The sequence below is a fragment of the Grampus griseus genome (assembly GCF_964374135.1).
Source record: "Grampus griseus genome assembly, chromosome: X".
Classification (NCBI taxonomy): domain Eukaryota; kingdom Metazoa; phylum Chordata; class Mammalia; order Artiodactyla; family Delphinidae; genus Grampus; species Grampus griseus.
This window is the reverse complement of record NC_138999.1, coordinates 23,659,963-23,683,567: the sequence shown is the minus strand read 5'-3', so window position 1 is coordinate 23,683,567 and position 23,605 is coordinate 23,659,963. Positions and strand designations below refer to the sequence as shown.

The following is a 23,605-nucleotide window of genomic DNA, read 5'->3' as shown; positions in this document are numbered from 1 at the left end:
AGAAATTTCATATATCTTTTCATTTAAAAAATACTGTATAAAGTAAGAATTCAATCTTTTATGTCCCTAGAAAGGGAAAAGAATACTAGTAATGTATTCTGTTTACTTTTACAATATAGTCTAGCTGAAAATTCAAAACAATTTTCTTAGACAATTATGTTGCTCCTCTTTACTCCATAAATCTAAGATATATGTTGAGATATATATTGTCCATCTGTATTATAATTCCTCTAGTTTTTTTTAACATTTTTATTGGAGTATAATTGCTTTACAATGGTGTGTTAGTTTCTGCTTTATAACAAAGTGAATCAGTTATACATATGCATTTGTTCCCATATCTCTTCCCTCTTACATCTCCCTCCCTCCCACCCTCCCTATCCCACCCCTCTAGGTGGTCACAAAGCACCAAGCTGATCTTCCTGTGCTATGCGGCTGCTTCCCACTAGCTGTCTATTTTACGTTTGGTAGTGTATATATGTCCATGCCTCTCTCTCACTTTGTCACAGCTTACGCTTCCCCCTCCCCATATCCTCAAGTCCATTCTCTAGTAGGTCTGTGTCTTTATTCCCATCGTACCCCTAGGTTCTTCATGACTTTTTTTTTCTTAGATTACATATATATGTGTTAGCATACGGTATTTGTCTTTTTCTTTCTGACTTACTTCACTCTGTATGACAGACTCTAGGTCCATCCACCTCATTACAAATATCTCAATTTCGTTTCTTTTTATGGCTGAGTAATATTCCATTGTATATATGTGCCACATCTTCTTTATCCATTCATCCGATGATGGACAGTTAGGTTGTTTCCATCTCCGGGCTATTGTAAATAGAGCTGCAATGAACATTTTGGTACATGACTCTTTTTGAATTATAGTTTTCTCAGGGTATATGCCCAGGAGTGGGATTGCTCGGTTATATGGTAGTTCAATTTGTAGTTTTTTAAGGAACTTCCATACTGTTCTCCATAGTGGCTGTACCAATTCATATTCCCACCAGCAGTGCAAGAGTGTTCCCTTTTTCCACACCCTCTTCAGCATTTATTGTTTCTAGATTTTTTGATGATGGCCATTCTGACAGGTGTGAGATGATATCTCATTCTAGTTTTGATTTGCATTTCTCTAATGATTAATGATGTTGAGCATTCTTTCATGGGTTTGTTGGCAATCTATATATCTTCTTTGGAGAAATGTCTATTTAGGTCTTCTGCCCGTTTTTGGATTAGATTGTTTGTTTTTTTGTTATTGAGCTGCATGAGCTGCTTGTAAATTTTGGAGATTAATCCTTTGTCAGTTGCTTCATTTGCAAATATTTTCTCCCATTCTGAGGGTTGTCTTTTGGTCTTGTTTATGGTTTCCTTTGCTGTGCAAAAGCTTTGAAGTTTCATTAGGTCCCATTTGTTTATTTTTGTATTTAATATGTCCCATTTTTCCATTTCTCTAGGAGGTGGGTCAAAAAGGATCTTGCTGTGATTTATGTCATAGAGTGTTCTGCGTATGTTTTCCTCTAAGAATTTGATAAGAGTTTGATAGTTTCTGGCCTTACATTTAGGTCTTTAATCCATTTTGAGATTATTTTTGTGTATGGTGTTAGGGAGTTATCTAATCTCATACTTTTACATGTACCTCTCACGTTTTCCCAGCACCACTTATTGAAGAGGCTGTCCTTTCTCCACTGTACATTCCTGCCTCCTTTATCAAAGATAAGGTGACCATATGTGCGTGGGTTTAAAAATATAAAAAGAATACTGTTAGACATGTGGGATATGAAGAAAAATGAAAGTTTCTAGTGCCATTTATTTTATTATTTATTTCTAAGTTCGTAAACTCTAAGAGGTTTTAATGACATTGTAGATCTTTGAATATTGCAGACTTATGCGAATTAGGATCTTAGATTTTAATATTCTATTCTGATCTATTTTTTTCAGTGATTCTATTCAGAGTTAATTAGAAAAAGCTTAAAAGTGGTAATGAACAAAAGTTTTATTTTTATTAGAATTACACTGAAGAGTTAGCATTTAGTGCAGATTTCTTTCATTGCAAAGTCGGGGATTAGTGAATCTATTTCTTAGTCACTTTTTCAAATTAAAATTATATATTAATTGGATTGTGATCTACTATGAAATATTTTATTTCTGGGTTTAATCACAAGGAAGAGAAAAATTTCAAAAATAGGTATCTTTTTGATAAATATTTCGATTTTGATTATATCTTTGATAAAATATATTGGCACATCAAAAGTTCGAAAATGTTCACATGGCACAGCCATTTTTTAACATTTAATATCATGTGATAAACAGTGTTTTTAAAATTATGTTGATTCATTATCTTGATTCATTATTCATTGATTCATTATTCATTATTCATTATGTTGATTCATTATCTTGATTCATTATTCATTCAACTGTGTTCTAGAGTTTTAAAAGTGTTCATTGGGGAAAAAAAATTGGCCTTTTAGAGGTAAACCAACTGAGAATAATAAATCTTCAAAAAAAAAAACTGCAATGACTACAATAGAGATAAGTTGGATATCTGTTTGTTCTTTCATGTCCAGCATCTTTTCCCTTTTTAGGATAACAGTACTTCAGTTTCCTTTTTGGGGACACTGTCTTTCTTCTCTCACACAGCAACTTTCCCCACCACTGATACCTCCAACATCATGGGGTCCAGCAAACCACATAGCCCAAAAATCACAGATGCTTGCACTATAGCTTAGACTTGCTGCAGAAAACTTCTTTTGCTCTGGGCCCCACTCAAAGCTGGCAGATTTTTGTGTCACCTAGTATATGGGCTGAAGCAGTGCTAGGTATGGAATATGTTTCCTACAGAGTCTGAAGAAGGGAAGCACTGCACTTCTCTTTTGCTTTGGGGGATATGTCTTGGCACTGGATCTATAAAAATCATTTAGCTATTATGGTCCTCTGAATCTTCCTCAGATTTATATCCCATCCCCTGGATTGTACATATCTTACCAAGGTGCCCACTGTGATAGTCACTTCTTTGTTATCCTGCCTGATCAACATATCATTGATGTAATGAATCAATGTGATATTCTGTGGGATATCCAGACAGTGTAGAGCTCTTTAGACTTTATTATAATAGAGAGAGCACTAGAGTTAACATAGCCCTAAGGCAAAACTGCTAATGAATTCATTTGTCTGTTCCACATGAGTTCAAACAGTTACTGATCTTCTTTTCTGATTAAAATAGAAATAACACATTTTCCAAATCAACGGTCACATACCATGTACCTGAGGCCATATTAATCTACTCTAACAATAATACCATGTCCAACACAGAAGTTGCAATCAAGGCTTCTACTTGTCGAAATCTGCAATAGTCTACAGTCGTCCTCTTGGATCCATTCAGTTTCTGCAGGGTCCAGACTGGTGAATTAAACAGAAATAAAATAGGGGCCACCATCCTTGTAGCCTTTAGATCTTTAAAGGTAGCACTACTTTTCAGCATCCCCTCCAGATATACTGGTGTTTTTGATGTACTCTCTTGGCCAGAAAGGAGAGGCATTTTCAGAAGCTTCTATCTGGTTTTTCCTACTATAATAGCACTTTCCTCAAAAATGTGCTAAACTCAAACCATCAAAGGATGGAAAAATCCCATAAAAAGAAAGATATCATTACAAATAAATAATTGCAGCACTGTACACTGATTTTCCCATTAACTCTAAGCATCAAGGTGTATACCTTATTAAAATAAACATTATATATAATGTTTATGTGTATACATATACATATATACGTGTGTTTATATATAATTTCGTTTGCAGAACCTGAACTGGAGACTAAACCCATTATAACATTTGCTATGACACCAACTTTACACAAACAATATTGAGCACTCATTCAAGTAATTTCACATCCCACATTCAGGCATATAAGTGTAGGTTCTTACGTATAGTTTTCAAATATTTCATCTTAAGAGTGAATATTTATTGTGCATGTGTTTTTTCTCTTATCTGATAATTACAGAACACTTGGAGTAGTCTCATGAAACCTAGAGTCATTCAATGGAGAGTTTTGGATGGTGTGGTATGTGTGACTTGAGACAGTTTTGGAATGCCTGGTCTATGTTGTCCACCCAAACACTTTAATATATATGGCTTAACAATATTGCAAGCCTGATTTCATTTTAATGCTGCATTAGCTGGGTGAGCATGATTTATTGTGGCAGAGTGTAAATGCAACTATTGAATCTTTAACAGTAAATAATGAACAGGGTTTGTAATCGAGAACAATAAAGCACTGTGTTGATAGAGGCAGAATTGAAATGATGACAAAATATAGCAATCTACTATCAGACAACATAATTAAAGTTTAGCTGTGGGGTGCCTGAATTCTATTATTTTAAGGTGATTTGGGTGTGTGAGTGTGTAAGCTAGAAATGATTATTCTCTACTGGGAAGCAGTGATTTGGCTTCTTATTATAAAAGAGTAGCTATATAAATTTTGTTTAAAAGCATTAGACATATGTATTAAGCTTTAGCACTAAAACCAAGAGTCATTTGGCAAGGAATCCAGTGACCTGAGAATGGAAATGTTGATGATGGACCATAAGCATTTGAGGGGCCTGCCAGGAGACATGCGGGGAAGACTGTGTTTTGCTTCACCTAAGCTTGCCCTGGACACATAGGAATTCATTTGGGTTATTTTATACCAGCTGTTTTCTAGCTGGCAAATGGGTTGTCATATAGCTAGAATCTGCAGAATAGTCCATTGTCACCAGGGGACCTGAAGGATATAAAACTGCTATGAGAATGACAATGCTAATTCCAGTGGTATTTCCCACAGCTATGCCTGCCTATCAGGAACATTGGGAGATCTGTAAAATCCTCCCTGGGGTCAGGTACTATCCTGTTTTTCGTAAGCATTTGTCTCTTCTCCATTAAATAAATTTACATTCTATAATTTGTGGCATTTTTTCACACCATTCTGAGAGTTTCAGCACAATATTTAGCCACTATTAATCTTTAGTTTCTTCATGGATAAAATAGAGATAAGAACCATGTGAAGAAAACAGGAAGTAATGGATGACAGGCTTGACCATAGTTCTTCTGGCACATGGTAGAAGCACAATACCTGTTGAATATTCAGTGTCATTACTTCTTCTGATTAACAACTGTAACAATATAGGTATAGTAGTAACTTTTGGGATGTCAGCTCCGTTTAAGAGAATCCCCTTCCTCAACAGAGCATTGCCCCAACCCCTATATCTAGTTGTATGGGCAGCTGAAACATTGGTAACAGTGCATGATATCTTTCTGTGTACTATTGATTAGACCAGTATTGGACACGGGGCCTGACCTGAGTTAATCAGATTCTCCTAGGAATGTGAAATTCCCATGCAGTTAGGTTCTGTAAACGCCGGAACTGAGAGACTCATAAATCTTAGAGGAGGAGACTTCTTCAGTCTTATTTGCAAAAAGTCACAAAGAAAATGATGTTCAGGATAATATGAATGAATCAGATGGAGAAGCAGAAAGAATGGAATGGAGGAGGGTCACCCATATGCCTATAACTTTTTAAATTCCCTGTTCTGATTTTCCCTTAGGGGCTGTCTCCCTCTGATTTGGGGATAAACCCCAGTATCCATCCTGTAAAGATACATTGTTGCATTTTTTTTTAAATTTATTTTTGGCTGCGTTGGGTCTTCCTTGCTGTGCATGGGCTTTCTTTTTAGTTGCAGTGAGCAGAGGCTACTCTTCATTGCCGTGCGTGGGCCTCTCATTGTGGTGGCCTCTCTCGTCTTGGAACACCGGCTCTAGGTGCGCGGGCTCTAGAGCGCAGGCTCAGTAGTTGTGGCGCACGGGCCTAGCTGCTCTGCAGCATATGGGATCTTCCTGAACCAGGGCTCGAACCCATGTCCCTTGCATTGGGGGGCAGATTCCTAACCACTGCGCCACCAGGGAAGCCCCTGTTGCATAATTTAACTGGAGTTATTCCCCATTATGTGCGTTCAAAGGAAATTTAAAGACAGAGAAAGACAAATACTGTATCTTTTCACTTATATGTGGAATCTAAAAAACAAAGCAAACAAATATAACAAAACAGAAACAGACTCATGGATTCAGAGAACAAACTAGTGGTTGCCAGAGGAGATGGGGATTGGGGGATGGGAAAAATAGGGGAAGGTGATTAAGAGGTACAAATTTCCAGTTATAAAACAAATGTCACAAGGATGTAAAGTACAGCACAGGGAATATAGTCAATAATATTAAAATAACTTTGTATAGTGCGTAATCTATAAACGTATCAAATCACTATGTTGTACACCTGAAACTCAGTCAATTATACTTCAATAAAAAATAAATTAATGAATAATTTAAAATTTTAAAAATAAAGCAAAAAGTGAAACAATGTCTACCAGATTGTATCATTTACAGCATTAATATTTTAAATTACTTCTATTTTACTTTATTACAATATGATATTAAGATCTACATGATCAGTATGTAAAAGGCTTAAAACATTTTAGTAACATTACCTGTTTAATTGGTTATATTTTATATCTAAGAAATTAGCAACTGCAGAAAAAATTGATTGTTTAACTCTGAGACCAAAATAAAGTCTTTCACTTGAAATATAAGTACAAAGTAAAATAGAATTGCTTCAAAATTATGTTAGCACTCTTGTTAAGAGACATATAGTTTTTCATATATTTATTAATGGTAAAATATATAAAGTTTAAATTAAATCAGTTTCTGTAACATACAACATATAAGCTATTTTTTCCTTAAAACAAAGAACTTCTTAGCCATATTAATTTGAGATAAATTATTTCTTCAATTCTAACACATTTGTCTGAATTGTTTCCATATTCTATCCATTATCTTGGTAAAGTTACTGAAGTATTTAAATGGTGATTAACACAAGTCAAAGAGGAAACAAAAACTAAAAATAATTCAGTTAAAGCAATAAAGAAATAGGGCTCGAAAAAAATACCAAAAATAATACAGTGAAAGAAATACCGGAATGGCTCCTCAAAAGAAAATTAAATTCAGTATAGCAAAGAAAATCATGATTATTTGTGAAAATACCTGCAGAAGACGACTTCCACTGAGTTAACACCATGGTTCACATGCAGCAAGAGTGCTGGATCTTGCCTTGCCTCTGTCATGGTAGGTTAGTATTCAAAGTGAAAACACTGTGAAGCCCAGTTGGAGATTAAATAATTCTCTGTTAAGTAATCATAGATCTTGTTGAAGAGACTCAGCCTATCTTAGAAGACTCTATGAGAAATAATGACAACCACTGAGACCACTGAAGCTCTTTTCTAGAAAATAACAGAACAAATCTCAGAGGAAATTGTGTATTCCATATAGGAAAGGATTCATGAAAAAAATTACTTCGCAGTAAGTCATTCTTCATTAATTCTTGTATCACTCAGGTCTCACAACACTGTATTTTCAGAATTATTGAAGTTTACTTTTATCCAGTACATAAAAACCAAATACACATTATTTGTTTGCTATTCTGATGTAAGCTGTTCTGAACTGTTTAATTCTTCCTTTTTGCCTTTATAAACAGCATAGTAAGCAGGAGTATTTTGTCATAATTTAAAATACTTGCAGTTGTATTGATTTTACATTGCTCTGTATTTCAAGTTCCTAATGTCTTTTTTCCAGTTTTATTGAGGTATAATTGACCTATAACATTGTATAAGTTTAAGGTGTACCACGTAATGATTTGATATATGTATATATTGCAAATTTATTACCACAGTAACTTTAGTTAACATTTGTCATCTTCCATAATTACAAATTTTCTTTCTTGTAATGATAGCTTTTAAGCTATCATTAAAGTTACTCTCTCGAAACTTTCCAATATACAATACATATTGTTAACTATAGTCATCATGCTGCACATATCATGTCCCCAGAACTTATTTAGCTTATGACTGGAAGTTTGTACCTTTTGACCACCTTCACCCAATTCCCCCACCCTTCACTCTCCCATCTGGCAATCACTAGTTGTTCTCTAGTTATATGAATTTCTTTTTTTTTTTTTAGATTCCATATATAGCTGATATCATACAGTATTTCTCTTTCTCTATCTGACTTATTTCACTAAGCATAATGCCCTCAAGGCCCATCCATGTTGTCGCAAGCGGCAGGATTTCCTTCTTTTTCTGTGGCTGAATAACATTCCATTTTATATTTACCACATTTTCTTTATGCATTTATCAGTGGACACTTAGGTTGTTTCCATGTTTTGGTTACTGTAAGTAATGCTGCAATGAACAACTTAATAGCAAAAAACAAACAAACAAAAAAACCAAATAATCCAATTAAAAATTGGTAAAGGACCTGAATAGACATTTTGCCAAAGAATATATTCAGATGGCCAATAGGGACATGAGAAGGTACTCAATATCACTAATCATCAGAGAAATGCAAATCAAAACTACAATAAGGTATCACACCTCCCACCTGTTAGAATGGCTATTATTATAAAGATAAGGGATAACAAGTGCTGGTGAGGATGTGGAGAAAAGGGAACTCTTGTGCACTGTTGGTGGGAATGTAAATAGATACAGCCACTATGGAAAACAGTATGGAGGTTCCTCAAAAAATTAAAAATAGAATTACCAAATGATCCAGCCACTCTACTTCTGGGTATACATCCTAATCTCTTTTGTAATATATTTCTGGTCTCCATCCTAGATTTAATATTGCCAAATGACATCATTTTTTATACCTGTGTTCTTGCTGCTCAAAGTCCCTTCATTTTCTAATTTGATGTTTCTAATATACTATAGTTTGGGGAATCAGAAAACCAAATTACTGTAATTAGAATGTTGGGTATGATATGAGTAAGTGGACCCTCTTTCAGCATCCAAGAGGTTTTCTAGGGTTAAAGTGCATGAAAGCAGGTAAAAGGGCTATATCTTGACTTCTCAGAAAATTTTTAAATTTAATATTCTTATTGTTGCTTAATTAGGAGTAGTTTTCAAAGGAAAAAATCACTAGAGAAATGATGTGCTAGTGGAGAAAATAATTTACCAAAATCTAGAGAAAAAATTCACACAACAACATTTGAACTTGGAAAAATATGTTACTGGGAATTGGAAATAGTGTATAGTTATTTGTCAACATTTTAAAGAGTATCTTCTATACCATAATAATGCATGTAATAAATATGACCTCATTAAAGTTTTAGCACAACTAATGCTTTTGTATCTCTTCAAAAATAAGAGCATACTATCTCTTTGTCACTTTGTTTATATCAAGCGCATGCCTGCTTTTCTTCATCTGTTGCACAGAGAATTTTCCTCAAGGAGCTCAGAAGGTAGTGCCAAATTAAGTCAGTGTCCTTCAATCTTTTTTTTTTTTTTTTTTGAACAGGCAGAAACTCTTTAATTGTTGTTTTCTTTAAAAAACAAACCCCAGTTTTTCCTTAAACTCCATTCTTAGTTTTTCAGGGACAAAAAGAAGTTTGCAGTCATGACATCAACTCAACATTATTTGGCTACTCCCGATTCTGCAGGACTAAGACATTTCCCAGGAGTTGTCCCGCCAGCCAGCGAGGACAATTGCAAAGAGTTTAACTAGCACCCACCAGGCCCGTGCCATTTCAGGGACCCTAACCGAGCAAGCACTCATCTTCCCTGATATTCTCTGCTATCCACTAGCCTCTCCACAATCCTCTTATCCCCTACTTCCATGAACCTGTAAACATCAAAAGGCACAGAGGCCTGGGCTATGGAGGAAGTTGTGGTTGGGCAGCCTTTGAAAGCTCACCTTTTAACAATATTGAGAAAAGAGAAACAGGGGCTAGGGGAGTGGGGATCCCCAGAGACAATGAGATGACCCCACCCTCCCCCTAGTTCAACTCCTAGCACCTACCTCAGGCAGTGTCCTCCTGTGAGAGGACACTAAGGAAGCTGAAAGTTAAAACTGTTATCAACCCTGGCCCCTTTCTGGCACGTGAGAAAAGCTTCCTAGAACTTTACGAAATGCTAATGTCACCAGGACCATTCAACCCCTAAGTTCTTCTTCTAGAGCTAAGTAGACGCTGTACACTTTGTTTTGTAAAAAACAGGTATGAGTGATAAGAGGGGGGGCCTCCTGCCATGGGCCCCTTCCTGCCCTCTGCAGTTATCCGTCCATATGCCCTGAGCCTCAGGTTCTGGGGGGTCTGGAGACACCTTCCCTCCCCAAGCGGCCACTGCTCCATCAACCTGCATTTAACCGAACATCTCAGCAACAGCACACAGAACTATAAAACACAGCTTCTGTGCAGCAGACATTTATAGTCTGAGACCCAACCAAGGCTTCCCTCCCTCCTTCAAAACTTAAGACTATAGGCTGAATATTCTGCTTCTTCCTCACAGACAGAATTGTCTCCAATCCATGGCGACAGTCCTCCCGGACCATCTACAGAATCTAAGAGGAAACCCAAGCCTCGTTACCTAGATGCACTCATGGCTGGGAACCAAGCCTCAGCAGAGGCAACTCAGTAGAGAAAGCCCGAGGCTGGCTGTGGCCCTCGGCATCCAGCTCTGGTGGGGCTGCTGCAGAGCAGCCACATTTCCCCACAAGAGCAGAGGTGCTCTCTCTCACCCCCAGCCCCCAGCCCTTTAACCTCTTCTGGCTGGGCCAGTGATTCCTACTCCCTAGTCTGAGGCCCGACTGGAAACAGGCTGGGATACTCTGGGACGTAGTGGGGAAAGGATGGTAGGTGACTGACTACAGGCAGGACACCAGTGCGGGGCTGGGCCAGGCGGGCCCTGTTTCCTCAAGCTGAAACGGCCGCTGCCGCTGTGCCAGCCCTCAGAGGACAGGCCTCATGTGCAGCAACAGCGCGTGCACAGGTAACGAGACCAGGGGAGGGGACCCCAAGTGTCTTCTCCACAGGGAGAGGGGACTATGTACAGGGGGAAGAGGGGAGTCTGGCCAGGGACAGCCCCACTTCATCTCATTCAACCAGGAGATCAAACTGCTCAGCAGCTTCAAACTCAGCATTCATGGCCGCGGCCCACTCATCCAGCTCCGATTTCAAGATCTCCGGCACCTTCCTCTTCTTTCGTTTCTCTTTCACGGCCGGGGGAGAGATTCCAGGGAGAGTTGTGTCTGGGGCCCAGGGCTTCACAGGGACCCTGGGGACCTCAGTTAGCTTTGAACCCACCACAGGCGAGACTCCAGCCAAGTCTTCTGTGGCCAGCAGCCCCTCAAAGCCAGAGCAGGACCAGCGACCTGGGGTGGAGGTGGAGGCCGAGCCAGGAGTCTCCAGGCGGCTGTAGGATCGCCTGACTTTCTTGGACATTTCCAAGTCTCTGGCGTCCAGGTCTCCTTCCCTGGAGTCGGACTCAACATTCGGGGAGCACAGCGCAGGAGTGGAGGCGGAGGTGACAGGGAGTGTCCTTCAATCTTAATTCTACCAAATCTAAAGAGATTAGTAAAAGGTTTGGAAAGTGCACCTTTGGAAAAGGTTTGGAGGCCCCTGGGACTTCATCCAGTTTCAAGAGTTTGAGATAGATGTGTAACATTCTCTGAACTTAAGTCTCCCCTATCATCTCACTGTTTGCTTGTTTTCCTCAGAGCACTACTCCTCTAGTCTCTCATTCTTCAGTCTTGTTTGCCTCCATCAATGGTGAGAATTCAGGTTATGTCTCTCTTATTTAAAATGAGGTACAAGATTATTCAGTAAATATTCATTGTGAAACGTGCCTGCAAGAACCTAGTCCATTAGAACCCCTTGCTAATGCCCCATAGCAAGTGTCTTACTGTCCTAGTTATCTTGATCCGAATATACAAGGGCAGTGCTTTTGCCATTTTGGTAGATGTACAAGGGTGAATTTAACCCGCATATTCCAGCTCCAGTGAAGATCTTCCCATAAAGAAGGATATGCTTCAGTGTTTCCAAAATCTACAGGACTCCAAATCCCCAAATTTCAAAATACTAGTATAATATATAACATAACAAAATACTAGTACCTTATATAAAATTATATATATATGACTTTAAGAAGAAAAATAAATAATTTTCTATCTCACGAAGCATTCACAAAGACTTCTTTAATTTAGTGGCCTCCATACAGCTAAAATTTTTCATCTAGGGCCAAGTGGTCTCCTCTTTCAGTTACAAAGTATCTTTTACATATTGGATGTATCCTATGAAACATAATATTCCAAGTCTGATGAACTCCAGTCATAATAATTTCCTTGCAAGAGGGGATGGTAAGAGTGAATAATGTGGTTTTAGCTCATTTCAATGATTATGATACACTTATGTGCAATGAGATTTTGCAAAGTATGTACAAAATCCCAGACGAGAGCACTCCCAGATAGAACTCAAATAGAATCAGGTCCAGCTTCACAGCCATCTGACTCTAGACACCTTGACCCAATATGTATGTCTAATCTAAATTTTCTTAATGGAAGCTGTGTATGAGTTTCCCATAATGCTTCACAAAAAATTTTTCCTAAAACTACTGGTTAAGCATTCTTTCTTCTTCCTAAATTTCCACACTCATCGAAGTTGCTAAGACAAACAACACAACCTCTTTACCTTAGAATCTACTCTTCAGTGCTCTCCACTGAATTTGTTCACCATCAGACTGCTTTTTATTTATTCCTCCATTATCCGCTATCTCGCAGAGGCGTGTCCAGAATTTATGCCTCTGCTCATCAAGCATGTAATACCATGTGGAATGAATATTTGTGGAGGGACGCAAGGGAAGGTTCCTACACTCACTTTATCAGTTTCTCTTATAATTAATACCATGAAAAAATTGGTGAATAGAATTCTCCACTTTGTTGTACAAGTTAGAGACAAAGATTTTTGTTAAACGATTTTTCTTGTGTTTCTCAAATTATATCACATAGCATTTTTATTTCATTCATTCACAGTATTTTTACAGAGCTTCTGCAATGTGCATACCTTAATGCTAGTCACTGAAGAAGATAGATAAAGTGAAAGATGTGATTGTGGTCTGCATCTTTCAGGCACATATTGCTGAGGTGAAGAAATAATGCTGTCTTGAGTAAGGGCAACTTGAAACTGGTAGTTCAGAGTATGAATGTGACATAAAATCAAGAAACAGTTTGCTATTATAGTGTACACTTAGGAAGTTTTCTATTTGGCTGGCACCTTAATGCCCTAAACTGTGCAAATTATTATTATGCATTGAATTTCATTTCCAAATATAGAATGGAGGAACAATCTACTATGCATGGAAGTTAAAGACACAAGGTTATGTTTTTTCTACCTTAAGAAAGAGCAGCCCCCCAAACCAGTATCTTCATAGTTGATGTTATTGTGAGAGTGTGAAAAGTTGAGGGTAGAAAAAACTTCTTGGCTCTGTGTGAATGTGAAGAGCAGTATGTTGTTTGACTCTCTGCTGGAAGGGTTCAGTGAAAGTGCTGTCAAATAGAAGATATCAGAGAATATCATAAAATATCACTGTGTATAGTTATTAAAAATTTAGCCAATTAATGAGAAATTGGAAAATATCAACTTTCCGTAGCTTTGTGGAAAGGTGTAAATGCCAATCAACACCTGCTTAGTTTTTTTTGTGTTATTGTGTGAAAAAAATTCGAGATAAATCTCCCAACATGCAAGAAATATAACAAATAAATTCCAAATGGTCACAGAGTGCCTTTAAACTCTTACAGCCTTTAAAGCTATCTAACCCTCTAAGCCCTCAGCTGATAACAGCACACATTCATATCCACTCATGACAAAATAAAAATGTGTACCTATGGCTATCAATGTTGATTGATATATAGTTGAAATGGTTGTTTTCCAGTGCACTGTACTTCAGAAATACACTTTATACATGTTGTAAGTCTGTGATATCACTTCTTCTTTTATGATTTCTGCTTCTGGCTCTATGAAAACTTCTTGGTTAAATCTCCACTAAATGATGTACGACTGGTGTCTTTTTGCTTGAATTAAAGCCTCCAAATATATTTTGTGTGATTTTATATCATGTTGAACTTCATAATGCAGGCTGTGAATAATTCACTTTGATTGCATAAAAAGCATCTAAAGGTGAATAAGTGAATAACTAGAATGATGCATTTTAAATATGGTCCCTGGGCACTTTAAATTCCTAGGCTGTCTTTTAGGCCAAAAATAAAGTGTAAAATCATACACTAAGGTTTGAAAGGTTATCATCCAGATCTCAAAAATAAGGACAAAAGTGTGAAAGCAAAGCAGTTAAACAGGAGGTAACCACTCGAAAAAAAATGTACAGAATAATAAATGTAAGGTAATAAAAAATGCTAAAATTCACTAATGAGAACATAAAAATTAAAACAAAAAGGCTGTATTTCCCTTAAACCAAGAAGAAGGACTGCTGCCCTGGGCCCTACAGAGTCTCAAGTATCACAAGACAAAACATTTCTTAGAGGACACCTAAGTGTCACTGTCACTTGTAATTTGGTTAGTACAAAAAAATACATTAAAGTGTAATTACATTTTCAAAAGTATATCTAAAAGTTTACCTGTTTTAAATAATTTTGAGTTTCATTAAATATAAAGTGTGGGTTGTCTTTTACCTTGATAGATAATTTTGAATATATTAGGAGAAAAAATATTTTAAATCATAAGAAAATAATTTTAATTGTTTTATTCTTACATTTCCTAGCATTCATATTTTCAGTGTAAATATTTCAAATTATTTACACTTTGAATGCAATTACATCTTTTCATTTGGTCATTTAATATAACACAGATTATGTAAAAATTCAGTTATAACACAACTAGTAATTTTGTGATATAAAGGCAAGACTATCTATTTTATAGAATAGATGTAAAAATAACTGATGAATTATTATGTTTTTATTACTCATCTAAACATCGCTAAACTTTCTACATGTAGCAGTAATAATAACATTTTTATTATCTTTGTTATTTTGTGATTCTTAGTCATACGAAGCCCAGAGCTTAACACAAATTTTTTTGTATTTGTATTTTTTAGATTTATTGAGGTAACACTGGTTTATAACATTATATAAGTTTCATGTGTACAACATATATTTCTACTTCTGTGTATACTACAGCGTGCTCACCACCGAAAATTTAGTTTCCATCCATCACCATACGGTTGATATTGTGCCATGTGTGACAACGTGGGTGGACCTTGAGGATATTATGCTAAGTGAAATAAGTCAGACACATACTGTATGATTTCCCTCATATGTTTTGTATCTTTTTGAAGTTAAGAGAACAGCATAGGTTAGCAGTTCTTTTAGCTTGAATATTTAAAAATATTAGGACATATGGCATTGGTCCTCTATTTATACTCTTGCTCAGGGCTTCACAAATGATAGGGGTGGGGCTGCAAAATGACAATATTTGTTTCCAGGAAAATGGCAAGATTATGGCATGCTTTACAAAGAAACTGACAATATCTTCCTGTTTGGCACTTTGGAAATACATAATTTGTATTTAAATATAATTAATCTGCAGAAAACTTTTCAAAACAGTTAAAGAACCTGAAAGGACATATGACAAATATTCACAATTATACTGTCAATTTTTACTTATGAAATTACTATCATCTTTTATTTTCTGTATATTCCTTTATTATTTTCTGTATTTTCTGGATATTCTACAATAATCATTAAGGGTTTTATTAATATAATTAGAACATGATTCAAATATGCTTCTGTTGTATTACCAATATTTACATAAATCCAAGTATTTCAGTTTCTGTGACCCTAATGGTCTTTATTTATTTGAATAGTGCATTTCCTTAAGCAAGAGAGTTAAAACACAAACAATACTTTAAACAGTGGTTATATAAAATGTTTTGTTCTCCTTCCATTCATATTAACTGATCATAAAGAGTATTTGAGCAAATTGAATGGAAAAACAACCTTAACTTTATGTTTTCCTTTTCTTCTTTCCACCCCTCTCCTCTCTCTCCTTCTTCAATGTGTACTAGGATGTCTTCAACAAATTGGTCACAAACCCTTTCTTGACTTTCTTAGAATAAAGTAAATACATATATATATATATATATGTACATATATGTGTGTGTAGATATATATATGTATATATATATATCACATCTTTTTGTGTTAATAGGAGTCTGATAAAGTAAAAGTACATGGAGAAATAAGGTGATTGATTTTATAAATTTCTATGACACTTGGAATCATGTTAGATGCTACAGATATATTTTCAAAGATGTTTCTTTAGCTTTAAGATTAGAAAATGTAAAGTTCACATTTCTTAGAAGCTTTCATTCTTAACCAAAAAGCTTTCAACATCACTCAAAACAAAATATCAACATATGTAACCAACAGTGCAGAATTTAACTGAACATTTGTCATGCCTATGTAACCACAGGGCTTTTGTGATCAAATGTTTTGGTATTTTTATCCATGCCTTTCTTGGGTTATTTCTGCACATGATTAAAAATAAATTGTTAAAACTAAGAAATAATAAAACTGGTTTTCTAATGATGGTGGTGATGATGATGCTTTTACTGATATTTAGCATGGTAGTATGGAGGAGGAAATTGGAGGTGGTGTGATAAAAGTAGTGTACGTTTTTGGGTGGAATGATCGACTGTTAGTAACCAGAAGCCCAGTCAAGGCAGATAAGCACAGAATATATGAGTAAGGAGTTGGTGTTTATTTGGCATAGCTTCATGGATTATTAGAACTGGAAAGAAAAGTAGTCACCCATCCTAACCATTTCATTTTATTTATACTGCTGTTTTTTTTTTTTACCATAACATAAAAGAAATGTATCCGTAATACAGAAAATAAAGAAAATGATGGGGCTCTAAAAAGGAAAGGAAAATTACACATAATTATATAATCTAAACTTATTATTGTTAATATTTCAATCTAGATGTTTTTCTCTGTATGTTATGAGAGTTTTTTTAAAAGTAGGGCCAAAATGTATATATTTATATCTACATCTATCTATCTATATGTATATAATTGTGTATGTGTTTTTTGGAAACCTGAGCTTTAATTAAATTCTTGTTGTGGACATTCTTATAATGGAGATTTTTACTATTCAACATTTCAGTTGTATGGGTGCACTTGGCCTAATATAAATGCTTGCAGCCAAAGGTGATGATTACTGAATAAAGAGCTCTACACAGTTTATTATATGAAGTTAATAGGTCCTTGATACTGAAACCAGAAAAGAACAACATAAAAAATAATAAAAAATTATTGGTGAAACTCCCTTTTATGATATGTATGCATACAAAAACATTAGTAACTAAAATTGATAACACTGTAAAAATCATGACCTAATAGGATTTATCTCAGAAAGGCAAAGAGAGTTCCATATTTAAAAACCTATCACTGTGATTCACTATATTAATGCATGAAGCAGAAAGACCAAATAATCGTTTTTATTCTTTCTTTTTTTTTTTTAGAGGTACCAAAGCCTTGGGTCAAGACCAAATAATCTTTTAATAGAAGAAAAGGAAACCTTTGATAACATTTCACATGTATGTTAATGCACTTAGTAAACTAGAAACAAAGAAATTTCCTTAGACTGACAAAAAGGCATTCAAAAGATTAGAAAGGCAGTTAAGAGATTAGAGGCATTCTCACTAAACACATGGATAAGTTCAGATTGGTTCCATTACTGCTGGAATCCATCATTATTCTGGATGTCATATGTTAGATAATAACAGGACAAATAAAAATCATTGTCTCCGTGTGTCAGATATTTGCCTATAAAAATTAAAGAAAACCAATGGAGACATTATTAGAACGAACCAATTGCTTCAGCAGGTATGCTGTATTCAAGATCAACTTTAAAAAATCAATACCATTACTTTATATCAAAAGTAACCAAGTAGCATTTGTGGTAGGAAAATAAAACCCTTTACAAAAGTAATACATTTAAAAAATCCCCAGGAATTTTAACCTAAAATCTGTAACACTTTTTATATAGAAAAATATGCAACATGTTTGAAGTGCATAAAAGAAGGTCTCAATAAATGGAAAACTAGGTTTCCTGGATACAAAGGCACACTCTTTTTAAAATGTCAATTCTCTCTTAATTTCTTCAAAATTCTATGTATGCCCAATGATAAACCCAGCAGAGTACTTGACGAACAGAGTAAGTTTATATGGGGGAGTAAAATTATGTGTTCAGCTATTTTTTTAGTAAAATAAGAACAAATAGAGGAATTCAACCTACAGATAGAAAGTATTTATAAAGTGATACAAATTAAAATAATGTTTTGTTTCATAGGCCATTTAAGGAGAATTATGGGTCAGGAAACATACCTATGCATATGTGGACACTTGGTATATGAGAGAGGTGGCATCATAAACATTGTAGAAAGCAAACACTATTCGATAAAGATGTTGGAAAATCTGGCTTTCCATTTGGGAATAAAAAGACATACATTCCAGGTGGATTAAAAAGATGTACATTCTAGGTAGAAAAAAGTTTTAAATAAGTATTTAAAACAGATGAAAAAAATTAAAAATAAAACATGAAAAAATACAAGAACTCTTTTATAACCTCATATTAGGAAGGACTTTTCTTTATAGACCAACACATACAACCAAATATATTTGAAAAATTAGACAAAATGTAGGTTATTATTGTAAAGATAAAAACTCGGACCTCTCTTCCAAACAGCAAATTCATATATGAGTTCCCCTATCACACCTCTGCTCAAAACTCTCCAGTATTTCCTGTCTCTCACACAATAAAAGCTAGAGTAAAATGACCTTCTGGCCCTTTATTATATGGGTTCCCCTATCACACCTCTGCTCGAAACTCTCCGGTATTTCCTGTCTCTCACACAATAAAAGCTAGAGTAAAATGACCTTCTGGCCCTTTATTATATGGCTCCCTGGTACCTCTCTCACTTCATCTCCTACTGTCATTCCCTTCACAGTATCCATTCCAGCCACACTGGCATTAGATACATTCTCATCAGTGTCATTGCATTTCATGTCCTCTCTCTCCTCCTCTCACTGCCCTCTGCCCAGATACAATTCATTATATATATAATTATATATATAATTATATATATAATTCATATAATTCATTTTTCCTCATTCTTTCAGATATTTAACTTTTGTTACATTTGTCCTTCATTAGTTGCCTTTCTTGGCAACTCTATTTAAAATCCCTCTAGGTTATTGTGGATAATGCTGCAATGAACATGGGTATGCCGGTGTCTCTTCAAGATACTGATTCCTTTGGATAGATACCCAAGAGTGAGATTGCTGGATCATATGGTAATTCCATTTTAGATTTTTTGAGGAACCACTAAACTGTTCTCTATAATGACTGTATCATTTTACATTCCCACCACCAGTGTTTAAGGGATCCTTTTTCTCCACATCCTCGCCAACATTTGTTAGCGCTTGTCTTTTTGATTATAGCTATACTAACACATTTTTGACTGGAGACGTATTATGGCCACAGGTGTTAGTTTCTGCAAAAATCCCCCAGTCAATAATGTGCTAACAGGGCTGGGAGGAGGGGGAAATGGGGTGATGTAGATCAAACGGTACAAATTATCAGTTATAGGAAGTACAAGCTCTGAAGATTAATGCACAGGATGGTGACTATAGTTTAAAATACCGTATTAGACACTTAGAAGTCACTCACAGTAGATCTTAAGCATTCCCATGGCACAGAAATAGTTAACTGTGTTAATTATGCGAGGTGATGGATGTGTTAATTATCTTGATCTTTGTAATCATTCTACAGTGTATATGCATTTCGAATCATCACATTTTATACCTTAAATATATACAATTATATTTGTCAGTTATTCCTCAATAAAGTTACAAAGTAAATAATTAAATCCCTCCAAATCTCCTTATCACTTGCTGTATCCTTTCTATAGCAATTATCTCAATGACTTTTTATATCTTTTATTTTTTTGTATTTTTATTTTCTCTATCCAAACCTCCCCCAGACTGCTGCTAGAGTGTAAGCTTCATGAGAGCAGATGTTTTATGATGTTTATTTCCATGTCTCTAGCACCAAAGACAGAGCCTGACAGTGACTCAGTAAATTTTAAAAAATGAATGAATAAACAAGTATCACTGGGGATATCAGGAGAGAAGTGGGCAGGACATGATGGATAGAACGATTTCTATAAATTGATTGTCTTATTACATTCAAAAATAGACAAAGTGAATATAAGAAATTGTAATTAGTGGTTAATTTTGTATGGTAAGAAAACGGACTTTTTGTACTTTCTTATACTTTTACAATTTATAAAAATGAAAAATGACTCAAAAAATGAGATAAAAATCATTAGTGGATACCAAGGATATGCACACACTTGAGATTCTTAATCCATATTGACACTCAGCAAATGCAGCAACCTTTACTTCCATCTGGTGCCAGCATTTCTTGCAGACCTATCTTTAAACCAGACCTACATATTTTTCCTCTTCTGTTGTCTAGTCATAAGGAATTTTCCATGACACCATTCTCCATATTGGTTAAGAGAGTAAGGTAGCAGGATGCTAACGCACATATATGGAATCTAAAAAGACGGTACTATGCGACTGCTTCCCACTAGCTGTCTACCTTACGTTTGATAGTGTATATATGTCCATAGCACAGGGATATCAGCTCAGTGCTTTGTGACCGCCTGGAGGGGTGGGATAGGGAGGGTGGGAGGGAGGGAGACGCAAGAGGGAAGAGATATGGGAACACATGTATATGTATAACTGATTCACTTTGTTATAAAGCAGAAACTAACACACCATTGTAAAGCAATTATACCCCAATAAAGATGTTAAAAAATAAAAATAAAAAGACAGTACTGATGAACTTAGTGGCAGGGCAGGAATAAAGACTCAGACGTAGGGAACGGACTTGAGGACATGGAGGGCGGGGAGGGGAAGCTGGGACGAAGTGAGAGAGTAGCATTGACATATATACACTACTAAATGTAAAATGGTTGGCTAGTGGGAAGCTGCTGCATAGCACAGGGAGATCAGCTAGGTGCTTTGTGACAACCTAGAGGGGTGGGATAGGGAGGGTGGGAGGGAGACTCAAGAAGGAGGGGATAGGGGGATATATGTATACATATAGCTGATTCACTGTTGTACAGCAGAAACTAACACAGCATTGTAAAGCAATTATACTCCAATAAAGATATTTTTTTTTTAAAAAAAGAGTAAGGTAGCAAAAAGGCAGGAGTGAGCAGTAGAAAAAAAATAAACCTCTCTCCTCTTGCACTGCAATTTCTTCCTGGTGGCTTCTATTAGCCAAACTCCACCAGGGTGCAGGTAGCCCAGGTGATGAAGTCTGCAGGCATCAGCTTGACAGAGAGGGATGGAAATTTGTTGTGGCCGGCGGGGAGGGGGAGGGATGAGTATGAATAACCATCACAAATTGAATCTGTTGAAATTTGGTGTTATATTGACTCAACTCTTAAAACTCTATCAATACAAAGTTAGAGAGTACATATCTTAAATAGATAATATTATAATAATATATACATAATAATATATATTATATTATATATAATATATATATTATTATAATATTATATTATATATATAATATATACATAATATATAATAATGTCATTACTATATCTGTAGTTTGCATAAATTTTCCTTTATTCAAAAATGACTGGCATGTGTGAGGAAAGGTGTGAATTTGAGAGTAAGGGGAGTGGAGAAAGAAAGGTTGTTTCACTGATTTCAATCAACTGCTGTCAAAGATACTTAGAAAATAATAAACAAATACCATGTTAAGTTTCCAGAGCACTCTAACCTGGATAGTTATCAGGTTAGAATCAGTGACTCATTAGGTTTCCCAAAGAGCAATGAACTTTCCATGATTGATGTTTCTCCCATGAGACAACATACTTCTTCATCATTTAGTTAAGTACCTGGTCGAAAATACTTAGAACTTTTGGATTTCCATACACTCTAGAAGTGATTTTTAGAGCCCTGTAGTTTTTTCTGATGACAAATTATTTCCTGTAATTCTCACAATGCTAAATAAAATTAAATTAATTTTCCTGCAGGATAGTCTGAACAAATAAAACTCTGCACTCTTTCCTTTTGTGAACGTTTATCTTGATTTATACTTTCTAGAAAGATTCTTTATGTTGTAAACTCTTCCTTTTGAAGATAGTGTCAGAACATGTTCCAGAGATACTTGCTTTAAATCTACTCATTGTCTTGATCTGATATCTATAGCGTGACATTTTTGTTTCATGCAAATTAATCTCTCATGCTATAGTTTATGAAATGCTGAGATGATCATATTTATTTTATAAAACTCAAACAAATTTTCAAGCAACTTTCATTTGGTAACTATTGCCTTGACCTAACAGGAAAAGCCAGTTTCTAAAAAGAAGGAACTATAGATTATTTTATCTAATATTGCACATTAGAAAATAAGTAACTTATTTTTATCAAGCACATTCTTCAGTATTCACACAATGTCTTCTTATCCATTTATTTTACCGTATTTGAAACTTTATTCTGAAATATATGTGTGTGTATATATATATGTATAGAGAGAGAGAGAGAATGAAGAAGTAGAAATCAGTGATTCATCATAAAGTCGATACTTTGTAAATACTGACATAGATCAAAAATACAACATTGCAGCGGTATAGAAGTCTTTTTTTTTTTTTTTTTTTTTTTTTTTTTTGCGGTACGCGGGCCTCTCACTGTTGTGGCCTCTCCTGTTGCCGAGTACAGGCTCCAGACGCGCAGGCTCAGCGGCCGTGGCTCACGGGCCCAGCCGCTCCGCGGCATGTGGGATCTTCCCGGACCGGGGCACGAACCCGTGTCCCCTGCATTTGGCAGGCGGACTCTCAACCACTGCGCCACCAGGGAAGCCCTAGAAGTCTCTCTTTTGCCACCTTCTTGTTACAACCATCCTGTGTCACAAAAACAACTATGCTCATGTCATTTATAGCAATCATCTGCTTACTTTCCTGCATAGTTTTACCACATAAGTAACCATTCTTAAATAGTTAAGTTTAATTTTGTTTTCTTTTTATAAAGATATTATTGTAAGGAATCTTTAGTTTTACATTATATTTTTGAGATGTGTCTATGTTACTGCATGCAACTCTATCCATTTTCATTGCTGTATAGTTTTCTTTATAATAGTATATAAAAACCTTTTTCACGTGACTCGATTTGAAATTTGGGTTAGCTATAGTTTGCGTTTTATAAATAATGTTGTTAAGACTCTTCTTTTGCATGTCTCAGTGCACAGGAGGAACAAATTTAAGCACTGAGCAGTCCAAACCTCTAATTTAACAGATCTAGACACTAATTACTTATGTAGTTAAATAAGAAAGTCAAGGTTATTTTTTGAAATTTGCTATGTTTTAGAAGGAAATATTTTAACATCCAAGGTATACTGTTGTTTTTAGCCATTTTTGCCTTCCCTATTTCTCACATCTGCCAAATTTTCCTACTCCTTTAGTCCTCTGCAGGGAGAATATTTTTTTTTACTTTCCTTTGATTATATTTTGCAGAATTACTACAGTCATTGATAATATAATTGATAATTTGCATTAAATAATGTTTATATTTTGAAGAAAATTAAGTACTTTTAATTTTCTTTACATGCAGGTAGATATCCTTCATTCCCAGCTTTGAGAAAGAGCCACATAAACATCCCATAATGCATGAGTGAT

General features: G+C 35.5%; 1 protein-coding gene across 1 annotated transcript in view; it reads right to left on the bottom strand.

Annotated features, from left to right (window-relative positions):
- Nucleotides 1-10,929: 10,929 nt before the first annotated feature.
- LOC309839990 (sororin-like) overlaps nucleotides 10,930-23,605 on the bottom strand; it is a gene marked incomplete at both ends in the record, with an annotated part of 52,295 nt that continues 39,619 nt past the window's right edge. The window contains one exon of the mRNA XM_082682009.1: nucleotides 10,930-11,374. Within this exon, the coding sequence (XP_082538135.1) occupies nucleotides 10,930-11,374 (445 nt within the window). The remainder of the gene's footprint in view (nucleotides 11,375-23,605) is intronic.